The following is a 27,446-nucleotide window of genomic DNA, read 5'->3' as shown; positions in this document are numbered from 1 at the left end:
TGATCTCTGGAACCTGGAGCGTGTGGCAAGGAGGTCACAGTCCTCACCTACCAGCTCAAACCCTAGAAAGTCTGGAAACTGCCAACTGTAACCAGGACAAATGGTCACAGATGTGGTGCCTGGTGTTAACCCTGGTGAGGTCCTGGGGAGAGCATAGGACTTCCAGGCTGGACCAGCAGTGGCCTCAGTTAGGGAGGCCTTGGCGGTGGGAGGGTGATGGCTGGTTCAGCCTGCAGTTAGGGATGGCCCCTGCGGTAGCCATCGACAGGAAGACTGGTGCGTGGTGACAGCCACCAACTGTACTAGCAAGGCTCTTGGTGTCCCCAGGTTCTAGTGTCAACTGCGGCCTCCCGCGCAGGGCCAGGATCTGTGTGTGCATCTCTAGGGAAATGAAAAGCTGGCGCAGGCCCTCACCAGGTCACTGGTGACAACAGTCAGGGGTTTATTGCCAGGGGAGCTCAAACACAGGGACCAGACAGGGCAAAGGCCTTGGCTCCCTCCCACAGCCCCGGACCTTGGCCCATGGTTGGTAGCCTTCCCAGGGCACAGGGCAGGCAGCTGGGAAGCTGGGCACTTATCCAGTCCAGCTGCTGTCTCTGTTGGCGGCCTGGATACCCACCCCAACCATTCCCCCTCAGGCTCGAGAAACACAAATTTATTCAAACTGTCGGGGGCAGGCAAGGCCAGGCCTCCAAGTCTGGGCTGTTCCACCTGAGGGCCCCACAGGAATTCCTGAGCCCTCAGAAAGTGGGCTGTGGCTTCTGTTTGTTTTTTTTTTTAGCTTCTTACTGAGCTGAAAGGCCCCAGCTTTAGGAGGGCTGAAATCTACCCATGAAGGTGGGTGGTAAGCAGCCACACTGGTGAAGGCAGCCAGGCCAGGAGAACGGAAATCAGGAAGTGGAGGGTCAGCGAGGCGGCCCCTGAGCCAGGGGCTGCCCCAGGCACAGCCGAGCGGCAGGCACCCCGGCCACCTGCTGCCAGGCTCCCACACAGAGCCGTTTCCTGGGGCTCCGAGCATGGATGTCCTAGCACCAGGCCCCCAGAGGATGACACAGCCCAGCCACCTGCTCTCCCGTGAGGGCCACATCCCCCTTGTCCCCAAAAGCCAGCAGAGGACCCTCTTTCTGCTCCCTTTCAGCCTCAGACTTCAGAGTTCAGAGGCAGGGAGGCTCCTGGCCTTTCCCAGTGTGCCGACTAGACTTAGGAAGAGAGAACACAATATTCACACCGCCCAGATGGTCGCTGCATCGTGGCTCAGGCCTGCTGGGTCCCGGCTGCTCTGGGCAGTTCCTACCTAAGATAAATAGACTCAAATCCAGATGAACTATCCCACGGAGCCGAGGCCTCTTCGGCTGGTGAAGGCTGGGGTCTTGGGGAGACTGCTTTGGGCTCCAGGTGCAGGCGTTGGAGGACTCTCAGAGGCCCCTTGACCAGATGGCTACACGAGGCCCAGGCATGACCAGCAGCCACCCTGCTCAACACCTTAGAGGGCCTAGTAGTTCACGAGTTGAGCTGGGTAGACACCATCCTTTTTGTTGAGCTGCAGGGGTCAAAGATGAGGGATCAGTAGATGAAGCCAGAAGCACAGGTACCATCCAGGTGCAGACACGCACACGCACATGCACACATGCGCGCGCGCGCGCACACACACACCATGCACACACGCATACACATGCACACACGCACACATGCACACGCTCTCCTCCCGAACCCCGTACTGATGCCTGGCACCTGGTTGTCTGGCCTGGGGGCTATGCTGGGTTTCTGGGCCAAGGGTGGCTTCTTGGCGGCCGAACTCCGGGGAGCTGGGCTGGGCCTGCTGGGTTCTCCCTCACCGGGCGACCCCATCACCCCGGCCAGTACATAGTGCTGCTTCCGCAGCTCCCCCAGCCGCACGCGCTCTGCCTCCAGCGTCTTCTCCAGTTCCAAGACTCGCACCTGCGGGCCACAAAGCCAGCTCAGCGCTGCCCGGGAGTCCCCGGCCTTTTCTAGAGATCCTCCTAAGAAGGAGCCCGGCGGTTGGGGCCCGAGGTGCTCACCTGTGTCTCCATCTCCTGCTTCTTCAGCTTGATGAGGGACAGGCCGGAGAAATCCATAGTGTCTGTGGTTGGGGGGGAGGAGTCGGCTGAGTGAGCTCCCCCACCCGCTCTGGGAAGCCCCTTGGGTCCCCAAGCACTCGCCTCTGTCCTCGATCTGCTCCTGGCCCGACTTGGTGGAGGCCACCACGTTGGCGGCCCTCTCGTTGACCGTGCGGGAGCATTCCTGGAGCCGGCTCAGGTGCGGGCTGTGCTTGTCGGCCTTCACCTGCAGGGGGCAGCGTGGGCACGGCTGGGTTGGCCCAAGGCCGGGCCCGACCCAAAGCCCGGAGCGGGGGCCGGTGGGAGCAGTGCGGCCTCACTCACCTTGGAGGCAGCCACCAGCTGGGCCGTGCTGGCTGCGATCTCGTGTGAGCAGACGATGAGCTCCTCGTATTTGCCCATGTGAAGCACCACCTTGTCAGCCGACTCCCTGAGAGATGCGGGCCAGTCAGTCTGGGTCTCTGCACCATGAACAGCAGGGCAACCCCAAACACCAGACCTTAGTGCCTGCCCCCCCCCACCTGGGGTGACATACACCAACTGTGTGGCTCCCCAGCCCACTGCCTTAGAGGCAGAGATGAGGCCTTCCGTCCACCGTGAATTCTTGGCATAAAATTCCTGTTGCGTGGCTGCCCCCTAGTGGTGATGAGAGGACAAGAGAGGATCAAGGACATTTCGGGTAGGAATGGGCGCCCAGAGGGTATCCCCGAAACACAAGGCATATATCCCTGAAGCCTCCCTGAGCCGTGGGGGTTCTTAGCTGTGGCAGCAGACACTGTGTGGTGGGGGGTTTCATGCACAAAGGGCCAGGGCGTCTGAGGTCATGGCTCTTGCCCACCCAGCCAGGGAGACTGCCAGACCATAGCCCGTCCTGCTCACCCGGCCGCTCTCCACGATTTCCTTCTGTAGGCTGGTGGAGGTCATCACGAGGAGCCGGATGGCCTGCCAAGACCAAGACGTGGCTTTCCAGGTGGTCCTGGCACAGAGCCTGCCCTGGGGTCGCCCACCCACCCACCCACTGCACTCCCTCACCTTCATCAGGTCTGTGCAGGAGTTGAGGATCCTGAGGAGGGCGGGGAAGGAAGCGGACAACTGCAGTGTGGCCTTGTGACATCACGCAAGGCTCAGCCACAGCAGGGCAGGGACGTGTGCAGCCTCGTGCCCAGACCCTTTTCTGGACAGCTCAACAGTCAGGGAGGTAGAACACCCCACGGACCCGAGGAAGCTGCTTTAAACTGGGGCTCTGGGGATGGAAGCGGTACTTACCTCTCATTGACCTCCAGTTTCACTCCGGAGCTCTCATGGCGGGCCTGGTTCATCATGTCCTATCCCAGTGACAGAGCATGAGCCAGCGGATTGCAGGAATATACTGTCAATCCCAGCTCAGACGCAGCCTCCAGCCCCGTTAGTTCCTGCAGGAACTGGGGGAGTCCTGACGCTCAGTTCTCACCTCAATCCTCCGCACAGCGTCCTCAATGGCTGCAGAGGTGGCGGCCATCTCCTTGTCAACCATGGCCCCTAGCTCCTCTTGCCGCACGTCCAGGCTCTTTGGCTTCAGGTCCTGGGATGGTAAGAGTCAGACAGGTAGACAGAACCTCGTCAAGGCCCAGGAAAGGTGTTCAGGGAACAGCAGACCCAGCAGGAGGTGGCGGTGTGTGCAGGTCCACCCTGTTTACTGAAGCCGCAGGCTGTGAGCACCCGTGCCTCCCTAGCCTAGCTCCTGGCCCGGACGGAGAGGTTAGGCCCGCTTCAGCCCGCACTCTGCCTCGGCTGCACACCTCACCTGGCCCAGCTGAAGAATACCCTGCAGGGGGGCCCGCATCAGGCTGGGCTGGGCCCTGGGCAGCACTGTCCGGTCCTGCAGGTGTCCCATGAGCTCCAGAGCCCGGGCTCCACATTCCCTGCAAGTGTCAATCAGGCCTGTTGGGGTGAAGGGAAGGTCTATGAGGGGAGCCTTTGCTTTAGATCCTGGATAAGGTCCCCACATACCCTGGCCCACGACCTGACGCGAGGACTTGTCCCCGCTACGCTGTGAAGACCCTGTGGGAGACAGGAGGAAGCAGCCAGGCCCTGCCACCAGGAACGACTTACGGTCAGCAGGGTCGGTGGGGGCCAGGTGGGAGGTGGCGCCGCCGTTGACGATGGTGTCCGCGGCCAGATGGGAAAAGCGGCTCAGAGCTGCCACCAGGGCAGAAGCATCTGCAGGGGTGAGGCCAAGGGGGTGGGCAGCGTCAAGGCAACTATCATTTTCTCAGGGAGCTTGGGCCAAGGCTCCAGCACCCCAGTGTACGGATGAGGACAGAGGGGGTGCTGGGAGGTCATTTACCAAGTCAGGGGGACCCCAGGGCCCTTGCTCCCTCTAATTCCTGCAGACACCCCCTGTCCAGAGTCAGCAGGCACAAAGGCTCTGAGTGGCCACAGGTTTCCTGGAGAGGCGCCTGTCACCCCGAGAACCCCGCACCAGGCGGCCCTACAGAGCTTCAGGAACTTACAGAGACTACTTCTGTACTCACCCTCGGAGGAAGTCAGGTACTGGGTGTGGCTCTTCTCCAGGGCGCTCACCGTGTCCAGGGCTGCCTGGGCCCGGCTCACCAAGTAGTCTGCGAGGAGGACAGGGAAGAAGTGTGAGGCCTCGGTCCCGGCCGCCTGCTTCTCAAGGGCGGGGGCCAGGGGCAAGCTTCCCCGACGGAGGAGCGGCTCTCTGCCCCCGAGGGCACATACCCGGGGAGCTGGTGCAGCGCAGGTGCAGAGGGTCGTCCAGCTTGCTCACCGCATCCTGCAGAATGGCCTCGGCCTCGGCGGCAGCGCTCCGCACCACCTCGAACTGCTCATCCAGCAGCTTCTGCCGCAGCCCCTGCTCCTGGGCCTCCTGGAGACAAGGGGGCAGCGCCTTCAGATCCTGCAGGGCCGGGGCCGAGCTCCAAGGCTCGCCGACTCCCTGCATGGAAGAAGGCTGCCCTAGCCCAGCTGGGGTAGAGATTCCTAGACCGTGCCCTCCTGCCCCAGGGCTTGGGGTGGGGGTGGGGGGTGGGGGCACACAGCTCAGGACCGGAACAGACTTATCTCAAAGGGTCACTGAGCACACAGCAAGATGTTCAATGGGCTGGCAAAACGGCTCAGCAGGTAAAGGGGTCTGCCAGCAAGCCTGACAGCCCGAGTTCAATCCCTGGGACCCAGAAGGCGGAAGGAAAGAAATAACTGCTGCGAGCTGCCCTCTGACCTCCACCCCCAACAAAATAAATGTAACTGCCTTAAAAAAAAAAAAACAAAACACAAAAAGGAAAGGGATATTCAGTCTCTTAGACAACTAGAAAATGCAAATCAAAATCCTGTGAGTGGCAGGACACACCCAGTGCTCAGAAGGCTGAGACAGGAGGACTACCCTGAATTTGAGGCTAGCCTGGATTACATCTAGAGAGACCCTGTCTCAGAACAGTAAGCAAGGGCTTTGCACCCATGCGGCTGGCTAAAAGACAGTACAACAGGGCGGCAAGGGTGTGGGGACGTGGAACCTGGTTCTCAGGCCTGGGCTTTAGGGAGAGGGGAGTGTCTCCACAAGGGAAGGGAGCCGGGCTCTGCGCAGTGAGAATCCTCGCTCCCTCCCACCAATCCGTGTGCCCGACCAGGGGACGGGGCTCGCGGAGGCCGCACCTTTTCTGCCAGCCGCCCCTGCAGCTCGCCCTTCTCCTGGGAGCTGCGCTGCTGCTCCTGGCTGAGGGCTTCTTCCTTCTCCCGCACCAGGCTCTGGGCAGCCAGCAGCTCCGCTTCCCGCTGCCGCACGGCCCCGCTCAGCGCATCCTTTTCCGCACTCAAGGTGTCCAGCCGGGAGCTCAGCTCCGACCCGCTCTGTGAACACGGATGTCAACAGCCATGCCAACGCCGCCTGGCCTACCCCGTGTCTGCAGCCCATGCCTTATTATCACACCACTCCCCAGCCTGGGCACTTCCTGAGGGCCAAGGATGATGCGCCCGGCCTGCTTGAGGGCCCACGGCCACATGACTATGGCCCAATCCACAGGACCGGTTTGCCCCGGCCTGGGCCCAGCTCGCGGCTAGCAGGCACCTGCTCTGTGCGGCTCAGGGCCTCCTGTGCGTGGGCCAGCTCTCCGGCTCGGGCTGCCAGCTCCATCTTGAGCTTCTCCAGCTGGTCGCTCTGCTCCTCCATCTAGGGAAGGACAGGGTGTCAGTAGGGCAGCGGGGCTGGGATGACGTGGGGCTGGGATGGGATGATGGGGCTGGGATGATGGGGCTGGGAGGACGTGGGGCTGGGACGCCGTGGGGCTGGGACGCCACGGAACTTGGATGGGATGATGGGGCTGGGAGGACGCGGGGCTGGGAGGACGCGGGGCTGGGAGGACGCGGGGCTGGGAGGACGCGGGGTTGGGACGACGCGGGGCTGGGAGGACGTGGCGCCAGGCGCGCACACTCTCCACACACCTTCATCTCCGACTCTCGCCTCACTTGTTCCATCTGGAAGGCCAGCTGCTCCTTCACCCGGGCCACCTCTTCCTGGCTCTGCTGTGTCACCGTCAGCTGCTTGGCTGTGTCTGCGTTCTGGAAGGCAGGGGACGGGTGCTGATTCTGGACCCCGACCCACCCCGACCCCCCCCCCCCAGGCTGGCACCCACCTTCCTGAGCAGCTCTGCGTGCGTGTTAATGAGCTCATTATGTTTCTCCTTCAGCTTGCTGTAGCGTGCCTCCGTGGCACTGGCTTTCCCTGCAGAGAGGCCAGGCCGAGTGAGATGGGCGGGCAGGACAGGACCCACCCTCCCGCTGCCGGGTACCACCGAGGAGGTACCCACTCTCCGCCTCCTCTCGCAGGCCCTGGTTCCGGGCGCCCTCCAGCTGCATGGCCTTCAGCTGGGCCAGCTCATGGCGCAGCTGCTCGTTGTCCACCAGGGCCTTCTGCTTCTGCTTCCGCTGCTCCTCCAGCTCCGCCTCCAGGGCATTGACCTGGCCCTTCAGCTGGGAGACGTACCGCTGGGCCTGCAGGGCAGGAAGGGGAGTATGGAGCCCAGGTCTGCCCGTGTGGGGGCCGCCCTTGGTCACACCCGCTCACCTCCATCTTGATCTTCTCCAGCTCAGCCCGGAGGCTCTCCACCTCTCTCTTCAAGTTCTCAATCTGGAGGTCCCTGCGGACAGAGGGCGTGGTGGGGTCAAGTTCATCAACCGGAAGGTCACAGGCTGCCCAACACGGGGTTCTTGGACCTCACTAGCGGCCCCTGGGGATTCTCATGACTCTAGTTCCCACCTATGGCTTTTCCAGTCAGAAGGCCTTTCCAGCTTCCCACCCCAGTCAGCAGCACCCGGGGAACTCACCTGTCATCCTTCACGGAGCCATTGGGAGGTCCAAAGGTCTGATCGAAGAGGTCAGCCACCACCTGCCACAGCGGAGAAAACGGAGAAAACGGACCTCTGCCCCACACTCCTGCGCCCTCCCTGGCGGGGGAGGCCCCGCGGAGGACCAAACCCTAGGCTTTGCCCAGCTTGTGTGGGAGACCCTTTTTCACGGGGTGACTCAGTGGGACACGGGGAGACTGGGGCGCTTACCACTGGCTCCCCGGCAGGGGGTCCACTGCTAATCTCAATGAGGTTCTCAGGCTCCTCATCTTCCGGGGCCTCCTCCGGGATCACCACCACGGGCTTGATGTGCTCAGCCAGGGCTGAGGCCCGCAGGAAATTGGGGGGTCCCTGCAGGGACAGCAAGATGCTCGGCCATCTCCACAAGCCTTTCGGGGACTCAGCCAGAGCCCCCCCCCCCCCCCCCCCGGAAGGAGCCGGGGCTGCTGAGTGGGGGAGGGGAGGATGGGCACCTCGGGCAGCCTTGGGATCTGGATGAGCCGCTTGAAGTAGAGCATGTCCGAGGCTCGGCGGAAGAAGTTTTTGAGGCTGCAATGGAGCGGGGAGACAGGTCACAGGGGGCCACCAGCCCTTTCCAGCCCATGCTTTAGTCCTGCCCCCTTGGGCTGGTACCTGTGAAACTGTTCATGGAACCGGTCCCTGTGGCCCTGCAGGGTGTCCGCTGGGAGACCTGAGGAGCACAAGGGAACAGGACCCCCCTCACGCTGTTCTCAGGCATGCTTTCCCTCCCTGCCCCTCGAGATTCCAGACCCACGGGAGAACAGTGGGTCACCGTGGCCTCCCCAGTCCACCCTAATTGGGAAGGCGACTCCATGGGTCCCTTGAGCGCTAACGTTGACTCAGAGAAGGCGACAGCCGCCTCACCTGTGCCTGGCTTTGGGGGCCCTGTACCATCCACTGTGAAGGTCGCCCTGAGCAGCACACGTGACCTGAAGACCTTGGCTAACACTACAGTGAGACCTTTTCACTCCTGCCTCCCCCCCCCCCCCCCCCCCGGCCCCCAGAAAACATGGTGAGCCATTCAGGAGCAGGGGAGGGGCCACTGTCCTCTTCCCGTGACACCAGGCGTGCGGAGAGCCGGGAAATCATAAGACTACACGCCCGGCCTCTCTTTGGAAAGCGGTGGTTTTCATAAGGCACGTTATTCCTGGGGTTAACAGGACGGGTTACAGCGACCCGACGGCGGCTCCTCCCTCAGCCCTTCCCTTCGGTCACACGGAGGGATGCAGGGCCTCATCTGCCCCCCCCCGCCCCCCCCCCCCCCCCCCCGGGCTGGACAACTCACACTCGTGCAGCTTGAACATGAGCTTCACCGTGTAGTGGTACAGGTGGCTGCAGTCCTGGATGACCTGGATGAGGGGGGCCAAGCGGCACTGGCCGGAGGACATCTGGGACACGGCGATGGCTGTGTTGAGCTGCCGGAAGACTGAGAGGGGGAGCAGACGGGAGTGAGCATGAGCAGACGCGGCTGGAGATGGGAACAGGGTGGCCCCAGCCCCGGGCCCCCCCCCCCCCGAGTGACAGCGCAGGCTGCGGTGGCCCCGGGATCAATGAGTGACCCCCCACGCTGCTGTCAGAACCGTGGCGAGGATTTGAAGATGGTGTGGGACTCCAATCTGGGCCTTCAACAGCATGCCCTAGCCTGGGACCAGAGCCCCTGGGCCGGTGGCTGCCAGGGCCGAGGACACGCCCCCAGGAATGAGGTCAAGCAGTACAGCAAGGCTCTCAGTGCGCTCCAGTTCAGTAAGGGGTTTCTAGAACCTTCCACCAGGGTGGGCCTGACAAGGAGGACAGAAGTGACGCTCCACACACAAGGACCTCAAACTTACACTGAACCTTAGGGAATGGGGACGCTTAGGATTGTCACCCAAGGCCAGAGAGATGGCTCAGTGAGAAATGATGGCCTATATGAGAGAGGAGAACTGACTCCTTTCAAGTCGTCCTCTGACCTCCACACGTGTGCCACGGCACAGGCGTGTCCACACACATACATGCACACAACAGAAATTAAAATGTGAAATTTGTTTTAAAAGACTGTCACTCCAGCTAGACGCATACAAACCTACATCTAAGCACTCAAGAAGCTGAGACAGGAGGATTGAGCTCAAGGCCAAACTGGATTACAAAGCAAGACCTTGTCTCAAAAACAGCAGCAGGCTGGAGAGATGGCCCTTCTCCCAGGGGACCTGAGTTCCATTCTCAGGACACACGTGGGTCCTCCACTACCTGTAACTCTGGTCCAGAGGATCTGACACCCTCTTGTGGCTTCTGCAGGCACAGGCTCACACGTGGTGCACAGATGTACACGCAGGCAGAACCCCCAGACCCGTGAAAATAACCTGTCACTCCAATATCTCATCTTAGAAAGGAGACAGGCTGGGGTTTGCTCCGGTCACAGTCTTGGACGCAGGCTTTGAAGCCCCAAGTGACCTGATCCCTCACTTGTCCTGGAGACCCTGACAATCAGGCCTTGTATCAGAACTCCAGAGCAGGGATAAAGGACAGACACAAGGCTGCCTCCTCCCTGGGAATGACAACTAGCAGGCCGTGAGCCAGGGTGGGAGTGCTGCCAGGCCCCACACTGGGTACTCTCTCTCAGTGGTTCCAGAAGCCCCAGCCCCTGGAGCCTTGCTCTGGCCGTTAGCAGTGGCCGGGAAAAGCCGGGGATGGGAGGTCCCTCACCTTCCCTTCCGTCCTAATTGGAAGTCACACCAGGTATGACAGTTTTGTGACTGCTTTGGGCATCAAATGTGTGATGTGTATTTCAGACAGAGTGCTCTCTAGATCTTTCTGCCCAAGGCAGAATGTCCTCCTTCCCTCCTCCCTGCTCAGGGTCCCCTGTGTGCTAGGTAAGCACTCCACTACTGAGCTACAGCCCTGGCTAATGTAGACCAGGCTGGCCTTAAATTCAGATCCGCTTACCACTGCCTCTCAAGCACACAGATTAAGGGCCTGGGCCACAACGCCCAGACCTACCTCTTTTTATTTAAAGTTCTTCCCTTTATTTTTATTTTATGCGGATAGGTGCACCACCTGCATGCAGTGCCCTCAGAAGCCAGAAGAGGGCATCAGATCCCCAGGGCTGGAGTTAGACCGTTGGGAGCCGCCAGGAGAGCTCTGGGAACCAGCTGCAGGGCCGCTAGGGAGCAGCCAGTGCCCCTCTGCATCTCTCCAGCCCCCTCTTTTCGCTTTTGAGACTGAGTCTCATCAGGTTCCCCAGGTTGACCCTGAACTCACTCTAGCTCAAGCAGGTCTCACATTCATGATTCTCCTGCCTCAGACTTCGGAGTAGCACATGTCTCTTAAGAGCCTTGTGCTCCCTTTGAAGGCGGCATGTTGCGGCCAGCTTTGCACTGGGATGTGCAGAGGTTCCGGTCTTTTGTGCTGCAGGCTGAGGTGAGGGGACCCTACACCTGTCACCCAGGTGTGTCTTCAGAAGCTCAGGTAACAGTGAGGTCTTTGTACTTCACTAAAACATCTGTGTCGCCAAGAATGGGAGGTCTGTGGGTTCTCTCCTCTTGCCTTGTAGGGATACAGCCTGCCCACTTGGGCCTCCCCCAGGCCAAGAGCAGCCAGGGTGGGGAAGGCTGTACGATTTGAATCTAATGGCCTGTGTGCCCTGGGGAGCTTGGGCTTAGCTCTTCTGCCAGAACACAATTCCGGGTGGCCTGGGTCCAGCTGCTCTGCTGGGCCACACCCTGGTGACCTGGCCTCTGCTCCCATGCTGAGTCCTGGGCAGGCTCCAAGCTGACCTCTCACCCACCAGAGCCACAGGCCCAGACCCAGGGTACAGGGTGGCTGTCCTGCCTCTTCCCAAGTCCCTGTTTTCCCTTAAAAAGGCATCGCGGGCTTTGCCATGGACAACACTGAGTCACCGGCAGTTCCTCTGAAGGTGCAGCCCAGAACAATCACCCCCTGGCCTGAGAGGGCAGGCGGGCCCTCTGAGATTTCCTGTCCAGCGGCTGCCAGTTAAGGGGCCCAGAGGCGGTTCAGAACAGAGCAGGAAATGTTACCCACATTCTCTCTCCCGGAGGGGACTGCAGCTGCTGAGGCCAGGCAGGAGCCTAGAGAGCTCCCCCACACCCCACCCCCACATCCGGGGCCCACAGTGATGCTCATGTGCTGTGTCCTGGACACACACACAGGGTCCTAAGCACAGGGAAGCCTCGCTCTGCTTGTGCTCTGGAGGGGCCGAGGAACAGGTGCACTGAAGAACACAGCCCTGGGCTGCCACACAGCGGGCGCCGTCAGGAGCACAGGCCCGGGAAAACAACCCCGAAAATGTCAGTCTGGTCATGTCATGGCCCGGCATGAGGGGCCTGCTCACCTGATTCCGAAAGCTTCAGTTCACAGTCCATGTAGTCAAACATCTCCACGGTGAGCTGGAAACTAGGAGAGGGTCGGAGGGAGGGAAGGAGGGATGTGTGGGGTGCAGGACACACCCACCTAATCCCCAAGACCTCTTGGAACAGGAAACACACTCCACCAGGCAGAAACACTGAGAACCAAACAACCCCACCCCTTACCCACAGCCTGGCCCATTTGGGACCATGACCTTCAACCCAAGCGGTGTGGCTTCACCTGACATCATAGCCCCTGCTGGGAGAAACTGAGGCCACCCAGACTCACATGTTATTAACATCTGTTCCAGCTGCCTTCTCCAGCACCTCGTCTGTTACCTCCAGGCCTGCAGGAAACTGGGGGTGCTGCAGAGACAGCCCCCCACTCAGCTACAGCCTCAGTGAGCAGTCACATACTGGCCCCATCCCTGCTCCTGACAGCTCCCACGAGAAGGAGAGTGGCCAGAGAGGGTTCCCAATCCTTCGTTCCAGTGACCCTGTCGCTCTGGTTAAGCCAAAGGGGCTGAAAGTTTGGGGGTAACAGAAAGCCAGGGGGCCAGGGCTGAAAGATACGACCACTGGGGCACGGATGGGGTGGGCATCCGCTGAACGGGATCTATGTAACACGGAGGTGATTTGGCTGTCTTCTGTCAATCATCCTAGCCTCCACGGTAAGGAGACAGACCACGGACAGGACAGGTGCCAACCCCCCTCTACGCCTCTGGATGTCCCAGACGGAAGAGTTCCCCAGTCCCCCAGCCCCACAGTTCTACTACCTTGAGGTGGAAGGAGATTTTGGTCAGCAACAGTTTGGTGTAGACATTCACCAGGTGTCCATACTGGTCACGGAGGTGCCCCTGTGGGGTGGAGGCCAGTGTGAGGTCACTGTCAAGAGCCTGCCCGGGACTCCTGAGGACTGAGCACTCATCAAGGCAGAGGAAGAAGAGGCAAGGGGCCGTTCTTCCAGAAGCCACTCACTTGCCCACCAAACATCCCCTGCCAGCCTTCACCAATCTCATTATTGTCTCTAGCTCTTTGCTCTCCTTAATCTCACTCCTTGTCATTCTTGACCGAGACAGTCTCGTGAGAGGCAGAGAGCCCTTGGTCAGGGCACAGCAGTTCTGAGCTGGGCGCTTTGGTAAAGCGCTGGTGGTGGACAGGGGAGGCCATTCTGGCCTGGACGTAGAGTCCAGCTCCCTCTTGCAAATGTCACGGTGTGTGGCCACACCAGCCGGGCCCGTGTCTGTGGCAGGCACTGTGGTGAGTCAATAGTGTGGTGGCAGCACCCTCCTCCCGAGATCCACTCGGCTAAGTGTCCAGGAGAGCTCGGAGAACGAGGCCTGGGGCCCTCTTCCCTCTGACTACGGAGTCTGAGAATTATAACCTGGCTTCTGGAGCCGCACTCTGGGGGAGCCTAGGAGTCCCCGCTCTCCACACAGGCACGGGGCTGCTACCTTTTTCAACTCTCGGGCACTAACGGGCTTGCTCTAAGGAGGTGGAGGCTGATCAGCCGCCTAGGCCCCAACAACACGGCCGCAACTCCCCCGACTGCAGCTTGGCCTGCACGGTAACCCCGCGACAATTCCAGCCGCTGCACAGAGGGAGGCAAGAGCGCCCCGGATGCTGCCCCACACCTACCCACAGGTCGCCGATCTCCCGTATGTTGCTCCGGTACCGCTGGCAATCATGCAGCACCTGTGGCCAGGAGGAGGGTGAGGACACAGAACCAACCGTGAGAGGCCCCTCCTCCCGACCCAGAACAGGGTGGACAAGGTAAAGGGCCGTGGGCAGGGACGGACAGTCCAGAGCTGGGGGGACAGACAGAAGGACAAAGCTGTACACTTCCAAGGGACACTGTGGGTGCTGTCAGCTGTGGAATGGAGGCTTTGCCCTACTGAGGCTGTGGGAACAAAGGACTGGGGTCACTGCTCACGTTGGGGTGTCCGTCTCGGAGGACCTTGTGAAGGACATGGCAGAACTTCCAGCTGAGGATGGAGCTGCTGGGCAGTGGCAGGCCAATGGCATAGGACCAGAAGGTGAAGGCCCCCTTCTCATGGTGAGTGCCCAGAATGATGCCTTAGAGGGTCAAGGCCAAGTGAGGGACAGACTGAGCGTGGGCAGTTAGGTGTTCCGCAGACAGCCCCTCTGACTGGGCCCTGGCACTTTCTGCAGTGTCCCAAGTTCCCATCCGGCCCAGGTCACAACCACTAGAGTTCTCAGGTCATGCCCTCCCGACCCAGCACACCCTGGGTCAGCAGCATGCTCAGCCCAGTCTCCTGACACCTCCCCAGGACCCAAGGGGCACAAGGATACGCCGGGCATGCTTCTCCTTCACAGGGGCCTCCTGGCTGTTGATGGCTTTGCTGATGCTGATGGCCTGTGAGGGAGACAGGGCAGGGTTAGACCCCCGCCTGCAGCTGTCGTCTGGTGGAGGGAAGGGCAAGGAGAGGGAAGAACGCCTTCTCGGAGCCATGCTGAGGAACCTTCTCTTACATGACCTGGAGCTGACGACAGTGCCACAGGCGACCAAGAACTCCAGGCTCATGGGGGCAGGGAGACACGGCGGAAAGCTGGGCTGTGCCTCAGAAAGGCACGACTGATCTACCTCACATTGCTCTCCCTGAAGAGGCCCCTGATTCCAGGAGGAGAGGCTAAGGCCACGGCCCGACATGGCATCCTCCGTCCAAGTTCGCCACCAGGAAAAGCAGTCGACTTGGCCCTTGGCCCAACTGAACCTCTTGTCCTCACATTGCTCCTTCTAGAAAAGGACATGTCACCCCTTTTCCTGTACAGCAGGGCCCACGGCAAGGACGCCAGCTGCCAGCCTCACCAGAACCACGCAGAAGCCAGGCCCGGTCATTGGCTGCCACTCATGTGCCTGCTCATGCCACTGAGGAGGACAACTGTGGCCTCCTGAAGATGGGGACGGCCAAAGCAGAGTCTGCCTGGCACCTGGCTTTGTCACCTGGGAAGGAAGAAGCCTCACACTTGACCAAACCACAGCCACGGTCCTGAAGATGGTTCTTGCCTCCACTGGCCACATCTTATTTCCCCAGCTCCACACCAGCCGGGAAGGCTTCCTTGAGGCAGGCGGCCAGGGCACACAGCAAAGACCGTCCTCACCCAGTCCCCCTGAGACTCCACCGGCAGGCACAGGGCTGGGAACTCAGATGAGCCTCTGTTCCCAGGTCACTGGTGTTTATGAACCGAGAAGAGCTCCCCTGGCCCCGGGCAGGAAGGTGGAATGGACTGACAGACACAGATCCAGAGGCCGGGGCATGCAACGGACCCAGACAGTGCCCTCACCCAGATGAGCGGAGAAGCCACACTGGGCAGGCCACTTGGGGACACAGTCAACAGGCCAGCAAGGGCTGGACAGGGTGATATGTTCTCTTTCTCTGCCTCTCCCAGAAACCACCATGCTCTCCCAGGGCAGTATCTGAGCAGTAACGCCCCACTTGTCAGGGAAGTGGTTCCCCAACAGTGGAGGCTTCAGGCCCACAGTGGATGTCTCAGGCCCACAGTGGATGTCTCAGGCCCACAGTGCAGGCTTCAGGCCCACAGTGGATGTCTCAGGCCCACAGTGCAGGCTTCAGGCCCACAGTGGATGTCTCAGCACATGCTAAGCAGGCTGGCTCAATTTTCCCATAAGAGTAGTTAACTTGGTAGGGCTCCGGTTTCCTTTCTGCTCTGATGTACAGAATAACAAACACAGGGTGGCCACCCAGTAGCTGTGGCAAGACTGCCCCTGTGCACATCAAGGGTATTTCACCTCTACCGAGGGAAGACTGGCACAATGGCCATGGGGACAATCAGAGAGACCTGGCAAATGCTAGTACTGCACAAACCTCCCAGAAACAACCTGGGAGACGGCTGGCATGCTGTTTTCTTAGAGGAAGCAGAAGCCCAGAGGGGTCCGGTGTCTTGTGTACCCTGGCCTGCTGTGAGCCAGGGCTGCTGGACTCCATGCTGAGCCCCTAGAGTGACTGAGACACCAGCTACAGCTGGCTCTCCTTTGGCAGGGGTCATGTGGTGAGTGAGCTGGGCCACCCCGAGCAACAGGCCAGCAGCTGTGGCCCACAGCACGGAGTGTCCGTCTGTCCGTCCGTCCGTCTCTGGGCTGCGCAGCCCAGTCTTCCTTGCAGTGACACCTGAGCTGGGAGTTGGCTCAGTGATGAATGCCACCTGTCCTGAAGACGCCGGGGAGGAAGGGAGGAGACGGGACTGCCCGGTGGCCCAGATGACGAGGACCTGGGAGGGGTGAGGCACTCGCGTGTGGTGAGTACAGTCTGGGAATGGGTAAGCAGGGAATCTTTTCCTCTGAGGAAAAAGGCCCCCAAGAGGCCATGATGAAACCTTTCAGACCCCAGGCCCCCACCCCCAGCCTGCAGCAGGGCCCCTGCTTTTCTTTGCCCTAAAACAAAAACAAAAACCAGGGGCTGGGGAGATGGCTCGTGGGTTAAGAGCACACTGTCTACTCTTCCAAAGGTCTCAAGATCAGTTCCCAGCATCGACATCAGGAGGCTCACAACCACTTCTAACTCCAGGATTGGACCACTGGCCTCTTTGGCACCTGCACAGACACATATATGGTTAAAAATTGGAGATTTCGCTCAACATCCTTAGTCATCAGAGAAATGCAAATCAAAATGACTCTGAGATACCACCTGTCAGAATGGCTACGATCAAAAACACTAATGACAGTCTATGTTGGAGAGGATGTGGAGCAAAGGGAACACTCCTCCACTGTTGGTGGGAATGCAAACTTGTACAACCACTGTGGAAATCAGTGTGGCGGTTTCTCAGAAAATTGAGAATTGATCTACCTTAAGACCCAGCCATACCATTTTTGGGCATATACCCAAGGAATGCCCAATCATACCACAAACATACATGCTCAACTATGTTCACAGCAGCATTATTCATAATAGCCAGAACCTGGAAACAATCTAGATGCCCGTCAACTGAAGAATGGATTAAGAAAATGTGGTACACATACACAATGGAGTACTACTCAGCAGAGAAAAACAATGGCATCATGAAATTTGCAGGCAAATGGATGAGTAACCCAGACTCAGAAGGACAAACATGGTATGTATTCACTTATAAGTGGATAATAGATATAAAGCAAAGGACAACCAGATCGCAACCCACAGAACCAGGGAGGCTACCTAGCAGTGAGAACCCTAGAATGACTGTAGCTTATAGTAAGTTTTAGGTTTGCCCAATCACTGGGCAAGCTTTAGTGAAACATTTCACTATTAGGATAAGAATTTGTACCGCATCAAGCTGATGAAAGGATATGCTGGCTGTACTTTCAGGAGGGGAGGCTAAAGTCTTTCTAGATTATGGATTAGCCTATAGAAAAACATCTGTTGTAAATCAAACAGTGAAGGGGAAGATGAATAGGAATCTCACTTATACAACTTTTTTTTAATTTGTTTTGTTTTTGTTTTTCGAGACAGGGTTTCTCTGTGTAGCTTTGGAGCCTGTCCTGGAACTCACTCTGTAGACCAGGCTAGCCTCAAACTCACAGAGATCCGCCTGCCTCTGCCTCCTGAGTGCTGGGAGTGCTCACTTATACAACTTAAGTAAAACATAGCTCTCTGAACAGATGAAGATAGGTTTCTTCCGTATCCCAGAATCTAGTCAGTATTTATGTGTATAATTCAGCTATTATTTGGCTTAAAAGGGCTTATTGGGAAATGTTACCATTTTTTACTATTTTCTACAGAGAAAATATTTTCCAGTTTCAAATAACTCTGGACTTTGGGATTATCACCTGTTTTTATGTTAAAAAAAAAAAAACATTTAAGTGCAAAATGCTGAAGGACCACTGAATTCGATGTTGTATTCACATATCTCTATCTGTATAAAATAATGATTATAAATGTTTAAAAAGGAGAAGTGCAAATGTGTATTTAACAAGTTTTAGATTTTCAACACTGTACACAAACTCCTTTGTTACAAATAAATATTTATACTTCTAAAAAAAAGTATCAAAAAAAAATTGGAGATTTCTACATCCACCTTGGCCAGCCAAGTAACGATCTGAGGGGGCAGAGAAGGTCGTTTACTTCAACAAGACTCAGTAGCCGGTGTTGGTTCAAACTTTGAGGGTCTGACTCCTAAAAATCTCTTTCGTGTGTGTGTGTGTGTGTGTGTGTGTGTGTGTGTGTGTGTGTGTGTGTGGTGTGTGTGTGTGATGTATGTGTGTTTGTGTGTGTGTGGTGTGGTGTGTGTTTTTGTGTGTGTGTTGTGTGTGTGTGTGTGTGTGTTTTTTTTTTTTTTGTGTGTGTGTGTGTAGTATGTGGTGTGTGTGTGTGTGTGTGTGGTGTGGTGTGTGTGTGTGTGTGGTGTGGTGTGGTGTGGTGTATGTGGGTTTGTGGGAGGGGGGCGGTGTAGAAGTCAGAGGACAACTTGAAGGAGTCTGCTCTCTCCTTCCACGTGACTCCCAGGATCCAGACTCCAGGTGTCAGGCTTGGTGGTACCCTCACCTTAACAGCTGAGCCGTTTTAGTACCCCACCCTTTGTTACAACAGGGTGTCAAGGAGCTTGGTTCAAACTCACTACGGAGCTGAGGCTGAACTTGAACTCCTGATCCAAGTGCAGGGATTAAAGGCACGCGGCGGCGGCCGCCACCACCCCCTGGCAGGCCTCTGCTTCCTTGAGCCCCCAACATGCACCACACCTCTGACCCCTGAGCCCCGAGGAGCACCAGACCCTCGGCTGGCTCCCTTGCTGATGCTGTTTGGACAGGGCGGGTCTCTTCTTCCGTAGTTCTGTCCATCCTGAACTTGGAAGACAGAGCTCTCCCAAGCGCTGGGATTAAAGGTGTGTGCCACACTAGCTGCCCTTGGCCCTCTTTAAATCTGATTTATGATTCTCCAAATGTCCACCTGATAGTGTTCCTCTCTGTCACCCCGTGGCATGTCAGTGGCACATGGCAGCAGTCTCGCCTCGGTGTGTGTGGCTGCTGCCCCCACACTTACAGTGCAGAAGGGAGGAGGTCATGAGGTACTGAGGAATGCAACCCGGGAGGGACCATGGCAGGGTCTTCTGTGGAGGGCCTGGGCGCCGCCCACCCCTGAGCTGGCCACCAGGGATAGGACCGTGTCAGCTAGGCATCCTGTGCAGGCGCAGGCTGGCTCCCGGGAACACAGGCCCGTTGTGTGCAGGGTGGGCAGATGTGTGGGGTGGCCAGCGCCACACAAGGAGACCCAGTGCTCACACAGTGGGAGTCTGTAGGGACTCCTGGCCCTCACTCCGCCTCCCAGGCAGCAGCGGGCAGCCAGGGGTGACAGCCAGCCCCCTCCCCTGGGCTTCCCACGTGGATTTTCCTCAGCGAGGCGGCTGTGGGGCACATCTGAGCAAGAGTGGAGTGAAGAGAACCTCAGACCCTCACAGTGTGCAGAACAGAGTCTTGACGGACTCTAGTATGCTCGCTCTCTTCTGAGGCTAAAGTGTGATATGGTCTGACTTCAGTGAAACTTGGGGTTCTGGAACCAGGTCACCCTCACCCTCACCCAGCAGGTGGAAAACCTCAGAGTTGAGGAGGAGGGAGGGGGGAATCCCTGGCCCAGAACATTCTTCTATCATCCTGGTCCATCAGGAGCAGCAGTAGCTGCACTCAGGCAAAGGTGATCCCTCCTAGCTCTCGGGGTCCACCATTCTGGAGAGACCTCAGGGAAGGGCAACCCCAAGATGAGGATGAAAACCCACCCCCGAGTCCTGTCTGCCTCCTCAGGAAGCCAAGAAAAGCCATTGCCATACAACTAAGTGAAGAGGAAGCGTGCACCTGGGGAGCCCAGAGATACAGGAGGGGATCTCTCTCCCTTTCTCTCTTTCTCTCTCCCTCTCCCTCCCTCTCTGTCTCTCTCTCCCTCTCCCTCTCCCTCTCCCTCTCTCCTCTCTCTCTGTCTGTCTCACTATGTAGCCCTTGCTGGTCACTATATAGACCAAGCTGGCTTTGAACTCAGAGATCCACCTGTCTCTGCCTCTCAAGTGCTGGGATTAGAGGGGTGCACCACATGCTTGGCCCCATCGCCCCACTTCTGCCTGGCCCCCTCAGTCAGCGAGGGGACAATTCTGGAGGAAACGGCAATAATGGACTCCATGGCGACTGTGAGATGCCTGGAAATTGCTAGGGGACCTGCAGAGGAAGATGGCGGTCAGCAGACATGGCAGAGGGTGGGCGTGTGGACCACGCCTATGCCCCAGGAACCAGCAGTCGCTGACGGGGGATCTGCATCCTGCTCCATTCGGTGCCTGGCCAGGGTACCTCACCAGGTCTTCGGAAGGACACTGAGGCTTCGAGAGTCAGCCACTTACCCAGGTCACAAAAGGAAAACACACTGTGTCGATCTACCCGGGCCTGCACCTACCTAAGCATCCACACATCACACAGGACGACCCTCGTGTGGCCGTGTCTGAGACTCTCATGGGAACAGCTGCAGGGGAGGGCAGAACATCTGCCCACTGTCCCTCAGCTCCAAGTTGTTGGCAAGTCTCACTCCCAGGCCCCTGGTTCTGGAGAATGACAGAGGGAGGCAGCCTCTCCGGTTCTCTGAAGGGACAGTTCAGGAAGAAGCGTCCCTGTGGGTGTCCTTTCAGCCCACTCTGAAATCAAGCTTCCCAGGCTCCCCAAGCACAGAGGACCTGGCCTGACTAAAATCAGGACATGGATTCTGGACTGTGGGATCGTTTAAGTCATGGGTGATAAAGGGCTAGCCTGGGTGGACAGGCAGACAGATGGAGCCAGGACTGATGGACACACACACACACACACACACACACACACACACACACACGGGGCCTTGGGCTCCATCCCCAGCAAGCGGAAGGAAAACCCAATCAACGCACAGCACCCGTCAAATGCGTCTCTATGACTCTCCCGTCACACTTCTGAGCCTCTTGGTGGCCTGTCCATAGCTACTCTAACTAGAGCAGCTACCTGTGGCTGTAAGACATCCTGGATTTTTTTGGTTTTGTTTTTGAGAGTCTATGAATAGCCTGGAACTCACAGAGATCCGCCTGCCTCTACCTCCCAGTGCAGGCATTAAAGGTGTGCGCCACCATGCCTGGCTGTATCCTGTTTAATTTCACATCTGAAAGTGTCTTGTTAGATTATCACTTACTCTCTGTCTCCAATTCCATGAACACACAGGCACCCCATCCATGAATTTCATACTCAATAGATTTGACCAAATGCCAATTAAAATATTCAAGGAGAAAACTCTGCATTTGGACTGCCCACACCCAGCCTCTGTCCTCATAAGTCCCTGAGCAACAGAGGATAACAGATCATGTTGTGTAATTGATATCAGGTACATGATTTAAATTATGTGAGTGGATGTGTATAAACCACATATGTGGGGCTGGAGAGATGGCTCAGCGGTTAAGAGCACTGGCTGCTCTTCCAGAGGACCCGAGTTCAATTCCCAGCAACCACATGGTGGCTCACAACCACCTGTAATGAGATTTGGTGCCCTCTTCTAGCTTGCAGGGACACATGCAGGCAGAATACTGTATACATAATAAATAAAAATTTAAAAAAAAAAAGATTTATTTATGCCGGGCGTGGTGGCGCACGCCTTTAATCCCAGCACTCGGAAGGCAGAGCCAGGCGGATCTCTGTGAGTTCGAGGCCAGCCTGGGCTACCAAGTGAGCTCCAGGAAAGGCGCAAAGCTACGCAGAGAAACCCTGTCTCAAAAAAAAAACCAAAAAAAAAAAAAAAAAAAAAAAAACCACATATGTGAAAACTGCACATTTATACAAGGGACTTGAACATCTGTGGATTCTGGTATGTTTGTTTTGAGACAGGGTCTCACTGTGTAGGCCTGGCTAGCCTGGAACTCACTATGTAGACCAGGCTGGCCTAGAACTCACAGAGATCTGCCTCCTGAATGCTGGGATTAAAGATGTGTGTCAACAGGTCCCTCAGATCCTGGTATTTTCAGAGGTTCTGAACCTAACTCCCTAGACCAGTGGTTCTCAACCTATGGGTCGCAACCCCTTTGGGGGGGGATGTCAAATGACTCCTTCACTGGGGGTCGCATATCAGATATCCTGTATATCAGATATTGACATTACAATCCATTACAGCAGCAAAATCACAGTTATGAAGTAGCAGTGAAAATAACTGTACAGTTGGGGGTCACCACAACATGAGGAACTGTATTAAAGGGTCACAGCGTTAGGAAGGCTGAAAACCACTGCCCTAGACACTGAGCAACGACCATGCATCTTCCCCTCTGTGGCGTCTCCAGGACAGTCAATAAATCTTTATTGGACACGTGTCAGAGGGGGCACTTGAGACACAAGAACTCTTTCAGACCTAAGCACTGGGTAACTTCAAGGAAGTGTCTTTCTCCAGCTAATAACTGAGCCGCTAGAGTTAATTATTAAGGTACCTTTAAAACAATTTCTATTTTTAAAATCTCCCCTGAAATGAATCAACTGAAGCCTCCTTGTGTGGTTATCACGAGGCCTAACAGCAGCAGTTGGCAGGGACAGGCAGGTTCCTCAAGAGCCCGGGCTCAGGGCTGTTGGCAGGGCGGTGAATTATTTTGCTCTGTGATTCCAAAGACTGGCTTGGAGGACAGAGTGCTCTCATTCAAACACTTTTGCTACCTCAAAGGCCATTGATGACCACAAACACAGGAGTTCTGTAGCTGAGGAAGCGAAGAAGGGGCCACGTGCAAAGCAGCGAAGAGACCGAAGGCCGGGTCACTTCAGCAGACAGGAAGTCAGCAGTGACTGGTCCTGGTTCATTCAACTGTGCCCCTCTTCACGCACGTCTCCTGTCCCTTCACTCCTGGCCTCCCCATCATCCCACCATTCAGGAAACGCAAGCATTACTCTGCGCAGTCCACACCTCAATGGACAGCATGAAAGCCCTGGGAAAGAATCTGTCCATGGTCACTATTGACAAATCCATGGCCCAACCCACTACCACCCCAGCTCCAGACTTGGTGGGTGGAAGAGAGAGAGAAAGATGTGGTCCTGAGTCACACCTCTGCTGTGCCAGAATCTAGACGGACAGGGAGGCAGCTGGACGGTTTTGTTCCCAAGGTACTGGTGATGTCATCACAGACCTGACTGTCCCACAAGCCAGAGGACTGAGTCACACCCAGGCCGACGAACCTATTGCAGTTGGCAGCTTATGGTTACGTAGCAAGACCAAGAAAAATGTCCCGCCGGGACTAATGTCCTCCTCCATGGGCTTGCTCAATCCAGTATGGTGCTGTGGGCCACTGAGGCCAGGACCTCTCGGGCTTACCAGTTCCCAAGGCTGTCCTTCCTATGAGGCTCAGTGGAGCCCTAAGGAGGTCACACGGTCCCCACTTGAGGATCTCGTGTATGGCGGTGGGCGTATCTGAACAGCAGCTGACCCTGGAAGGAAACACATACCCAACCCCACAGCGGCCACTGCTTCCTGCTCTGCAGGCTGGCTGTGACGACGTCACCGAACTTGTTCAGTGACCTATCTTCCAGAAGCCAATGAAAACAGCCACATTAACAGTACAAAGCAAAAAAGGGAGATTTAGTCAACGTGGCCACACTGGGAAGAGGGGCAAAGATCTAATGACCCCCTCAAGTCCACTTTCAGGGTTCTGCAGTCAGATTAAAGTTTAAACAGAGAGCCATGGCCAGGAACATCTCAGCGGACCCTGTGAGGACGCCCCGTTGACCCCCACAGGCTGGGCTGCAGGTCTCAGAACCGACAGTCCCCTCAGGAGACAAGTCCCCCTCCTGCTCTCAGCCTTTCCCTTCTGCCAGTGTCAGATTCCGGGGGAGACTCCCATTTCTTGGGGTCCATTGGTTCAACAGTCCAAGCTAAGAGGTGTGTCTCTCTAGAACAGCAGTCCTCAACATGTGGACTATGACCCCTTTGGGGTCACATATCAGATACCCTGCATATCAGATATTTACATCACGACTCATAACGCTAGCAAAATGACAGTTATGAAGCAGCAACGACAATAATTTTATGGTTGGGGGTCACCACAACGTGAGGAACTGTGTGCTGCAGTATTAGGAAGGTTGAGAACCACGAGTCTAGAATATCTTCATTCCTGCCAGGTCACTTATACAGAGGAGCTAGAAGACACCACACATTATGCCATCAGAACCAGAGGGACAAAGGGGAGAAAAGCTTGGGCAGAGGAAGGCAGATGTCATCATGACCAAGGTGATACTCGAGTTGGCCCTGAAATGAATAGGGGTTCCCAGGTGGAGGAGGGGAGGGGCCAGGCTGGCCAGTACAGCCAGGCTGGCCAAGGCAGTTCCAGGCTGGCCAGGCGTCTCAGGTTAGCCAGCCGAATTTCCCCGTCCCTTGCCAGTCAGACCTACACCCATAGGGTTTCCACTCACGGCCGGCAGGGACCCAGCTGCTAGGATCAAGTGACCGGCTGGGTTTCATTCACAGGGCTCCTGTACAGCAGCAGCTGGACACTGGCCTCGGAGATGGGTCAGGGAGGAGCCGCTACCCCATTCAGAAAGGGGACAGGTCTGCAGGGAGTCCCAAGCTCCTCTACCCCATACTCCCAGGAACCCCTATGGCAGGCCACATCTCCACAGGGATGGCTAGGCCTGTGCTGGATAGTCTATAAAAGGTGTACACCAGACACTCGTTCTTGAAGGGATGGCGCCCCATGCACCACCCTCCAGGCACTACCCAGCTGTCCCTCTGTCCAGCAGTCTGACTCAGTTGTCCCTTCACGGCTGGCTATACTCAGGACACAGGGACACTTCCTCTTCCTTCAGTCCTGCCTGCTTTCCTGCATACAATCCAACTGCTTCCACATTTGCTCCACCCCTGCACATGCCGACAGCTACTCCATCGGGGCAGGACTGTGTGATTATTATTGTCTCGAAAGTGGGGAAACAGAGGCACAGAGCAGTGACCCACGTTCTTAACTTCTCGGCACACTTGTCAAAGCTGATGCCCCTTCTCCCCGGGGGAGGGGTTACAGTGGTGACTCTTTCCTCTCCCACTGCACACCCCGATTCTAGGACTAGGTGGAGAGAGGCAGTGGGCGTGCCCTGCCAGTGAGTGTGTCCCAGGGGTGCACAGGAGCAAAGGCAGAAAGGCGGCGAAGAACGGGCAGCCCAGTCCCATGCCACCTCGACAACAAGTGTCCCTTAGGAGTGCTCGGCCCGGGAGAGGGGACTTCAGAACTCTGGCAGCCTCAGTCTGGCCCCAGCCCACTTGGGTGCACTGTGAGGGTCTTTAAGGACGGCTGGTCTGGGTTCAAATCATTCGGAGGTTTTTTTAAAAGCGTTTGTGAGCCCAGCCTGTTCTTCCCTTCCTGACTTTGTCTCCTCTCACTCTGCCAGCTGTGGTGACATGGGATCTGCCTGCTCCTGGGGACACAGTGGACGGAGGGCAGACCACTTCAGCCCCCAAGGCCTCAGCCAGTACCAATTATAACAGCTGGACAGAGCTGGGGGGTTTGGCCATCCACCACGTGGGTTAGGGCTCTTCTCCAACTCTGGGGCGGTTTTTTTTTTTTCCTATTGTTATAAATATGTTGAGTGTGCAAGCATGTAAGTAACATGTTATAATCACACTCCTCCCCCTTCTGCAGGGCTTGGAATCAAACTGGGGCTTCTCAAATGTAGGCAAGCGCTCTGCGGCTGAGCTCTGAGCAGACCAGGGCTGAGTGAGTGACAGCCCCAAGTATAGCACGGGATCTGAAAGGATCCCGGAACTTGAGAACTGCTTTCCAGAACTGCTTTCCAGAACTGCCAGAAACCTAGGGCAGGTTCCGGACACCTGCTCGCTCCGGTGGCCTGCCTCTACTAATTAGGTTCTGAGAATCACCTGGCTGAGGAAAAATCCACACGCTAGCAATGCCTGGGGGCTCCGCCCCCTTGCCAAATCACCCCCATTTGCCATCACTGAGGTCTGGCCGATTCTCACACAGGCAGCTGCTGGATGCCCGAAAGGCTGACTCCGTGGATGAGCAAAATGAGAAATACCCCATTCATACTTAATAGTAATCCGGTGTTAAGAGGGACTGATTCAGGACATGTGTGTGAAGTCAAAGATACAACCCAAACTAACTTCACCTGCCTGTTACCTTGTTCTAGAAGCCAGAAGATGACCTACAATGTATCATACGCCTGGCCTCTCTTCTGCATGGAACTCAGCTGTGCTGCCGTATCGAGCAGCTGCACCCGGAAGTCATGACTTGTCAATAAATGTTAATCTTTACAAGATTTTGGTCCCTCGGGGGCTACTGAGATGTGTCACTGACCTGGAAAACCAAAGGTATGAACCATTTCCATTTGCTGCTGCCTCAGCCCCTGGTTCCCCAGTGGGCACGCCTCACCCCTGACCCTTTCACCTCTGAAGCCAGTGTTTCCCTGGGTTGAACCGTGCACTATGATTAAAGGGTTTCTCGGATCCCGACCTGAGAAAGGCCTCTCCCTCTGTCTCTGCATGCTGTGGGTAAATCATGGCTCAGAGAAGCAAATGAAAAGGGCGATGTGTTTTCCCACAGAAAGGAAGATACAATCAGGATGTTCACAGCTTCTAGTTGCAGCGTGGGTCATGGTGTGCTTCAAAGATGGCTCACTTCTTTCAGGAGGTCCCAGATTTTGAACTCTGGGGGTGGACAGACAGGAGAACAGTCGGCCAACCATTTGCTGAGCCTTACTGTGTCCTAGGCACTACTTGTGTTTATGTATAGTGTGTATAAGCCCCTCTTGGCTGCTGTAACAAATTGCTACAGTTTTAGTAAGCAGCTCGGATACATTTCACAGTTCCGCAGTCCAGAAGTCTGGAATGTTCTCATCGCCCATGCACTGGCCCTGCAGGCAAGGATGACTTTGAACATTTAATCCTCTTGCTCTGTCCCCCACCCCCCAAATCCTGGGGTTACAGGCATGCACCACCATGATAGAGCTCTGTGGTGCTGGGGAGCAAACACATGGGTTCATGCATGCTGGGCAAGTAGTCTATGCACTGAACTACCTTCCCGGCCCCTGGAATGGGTATCACAGGGTTAAAGGGTTGCGTTTCTTTCTGGAGGTTCTAGGGCAAAATCTGTTTCCCTGCCTTCTCCGGTTTATAAAGGATGGTATTATTCCTTAACTGTCGGCTCTTTCAACACTGCGTGCAGCCAGCAGAGTGTCATCTCGTGTCACTGGGACCACCTGCCGCTCCTGCTTCCCTCGGCTCCATTTAGGGACCCTTGCTACATAGGGCCCACCTGGTGACTCATACTAACCTCCCATCTCAAGGTCAGTGGGTGAGCAACTGATTCCATCTGCAATCGGAGTTACGAAAATAATACATTGAGTTAGGCTGCGGTCATCTTTGCAGGGACGTGACTCAACCTACCTCCCAGTATCTCACGAGTACACTCTTCCAGAAACACAGAACCAGCCTTGCTTTCCACAGAAAAGCAGTCTCTGTAGTCAGGCAACTTGCCCTTAACAGAGATGAGGGATCAGGTCTACCCTGTCCACGAGTATGCTCTAAGAAGTCACGCCGTCTTTTTAAAGGTCTGGGATTCAGACTACAGGTACAATGAGCTGCGCAGCATTTTATATTCAAAACGCGACATTTTGAAAAGGGGGTCTTATCCGAGAAGGGACTACAGTAATGGGGCTGGGCGGACGGTCTCTGGGACACGCCACTGGGGTCCGAAGCTC

At 56.6% G+C, this 27,446-nt stretch overlaps 1 protein-coding gene across 1 annotated transcript in view; it reads right to left on the bottom strand.

Moving 5' to 3' along the window:
• Positions 1 to 418: 418 nt before the first annotated feature.
• Positions 419 to 27,446, bottom strand: part of Hip1r (huntingtin interacting protein 1 related) — a 29,553-nt gene continuing 2,525 nt past the window's right edge. Inside the window, exons 2-32 of the mRNA XM_076560514.1 lie at positions 14,093 to 14,156; positions 13,713 to 13,855; positions 13,418 to 13,474; positions 12,556 to 12,636; positions 12,069 to 12,145; positions 11,767 to 11,828; positions 8,725 to 8,865; positions 8,052 to 8,109; positions 7,892 to 7,967; positions 7,629 to 7,769; positions 7,398 to 7,459; positions 7,138 to 7,210; positions 6,881 to 7,064; positions 6,707 to 6,795; positions 6,516 to 6,632; positions 6,142 to 6,243; positions 5,730 to 5,924; positions 4,800 to 4,947; positions 4,592 to 4,678; positions 4,170 to 4,277; positions 3,862 to 3,998; positions 3,529 to 3,639; positions 3,345 to 3,403; positions 3,111 to 3,141; positions 2,958 to 3,020; positions 2,614 to 2,714; positions 2,403 to 2,508; positions 2,181 to 2,304; positions 2,040 to 2,101; positions 1,732 to 1,938; positions 419 to 1,540 (exon numbers count right to left, since the gene is read on the bottom strand). Coding sequence (XP_076416629.1) covers positions 1,493 to 1,540; positions 1,732 to 1,938; positions 2,040 to 2,101; positions 2,181 to 2,304; positions 2,403 to 2,508; positions 2,614 to 2,714; positions 2,958 to 3,020; positions 3,111 to 3,141; positions 3,345 to 3,403; positions 3,529 to 3,639; positions 3,862 to 3,998; positions 4,170 to 4,277; positions 4,592 to 4,678; positions 4,800 to 4,947; positions 5,730 to 5,924; positions 6,142 to 6,243; positions 6,516 to 6,632; positions 6,707 to 6,795; positions 6,881 to 7,064; positions 7,138 to 7,210; positions 7,398 to 7,459; positions 7,629 to 7,769; positions 7,892 to 7,967; positions 8,052 to 8,109; positions 8,725 to 8,865; positions 11,767 to 11,828; positions 12,069 to 12,145; positions 12,556 to 12,636; positions 13,418 to 13,474; positions 13,713 to 13,855; positions 14,093 to 14,156 — 3,114 coding nt within the window. The 3' untranslated portion in view covers positions 419 to 1,492. The remainder of the gene's footprint in view (positions 1,541 to 1,731; positions 1,939 to 2,039; positions 2,102 to 2,180; positions 2,305 to 2,402; positions 2,509 to 2,613; positions 2,715 to 2,957; positions 3,021 to 3,110; positions 3,142 to 3,344; positions 3,404 to 3,528; positions 3,640 to 3,861; positions 3,999 to 4,169; positions 4,278 to 4,591; positions 4,679 to 4,799; positions 4,948 to 5,729; positions 5,925 to 6,141; positions 6,244 to 6,515; positions 6,633 to 6,706; positions 6,796 to 6,880; positions 7,065 to 7,137; positions 7,211 to 7,397; positions 7,460 to 7,628; positions 7,770 to 7,891; positions 7,968 to 8,051; positions 8,110 to 8,724; positions 8,866 to 11,766; positions 11,829 to 12,068; positions 12,146 to 12,555; positions 12,637 to 13,417; positions 13,475 to 13,712; positions 13,856 to 14,092; positions 14,157 to 27,446) is intronic.

Source organism: Peromyscus maniculatus, chromosome 23 (genome assembly GCF_049852395.1).
Source record: "Peromyscus maniculatus bairdii isolate BWxNUB_F1_BW_parent chromosome 23, HU_Pman_BW_mat_3.1, whole genome shotgun sequence".
NCBI classification, from domain to species: Eukaryota; Metazoa; Chordata; class Mammalia; order Rodentia; family Cricetidae; genus Peromyscus; species Peromyscus maniculatus.
This window is presented reverse-complemented; position numbering and strand designations above follow the sequence as displayed.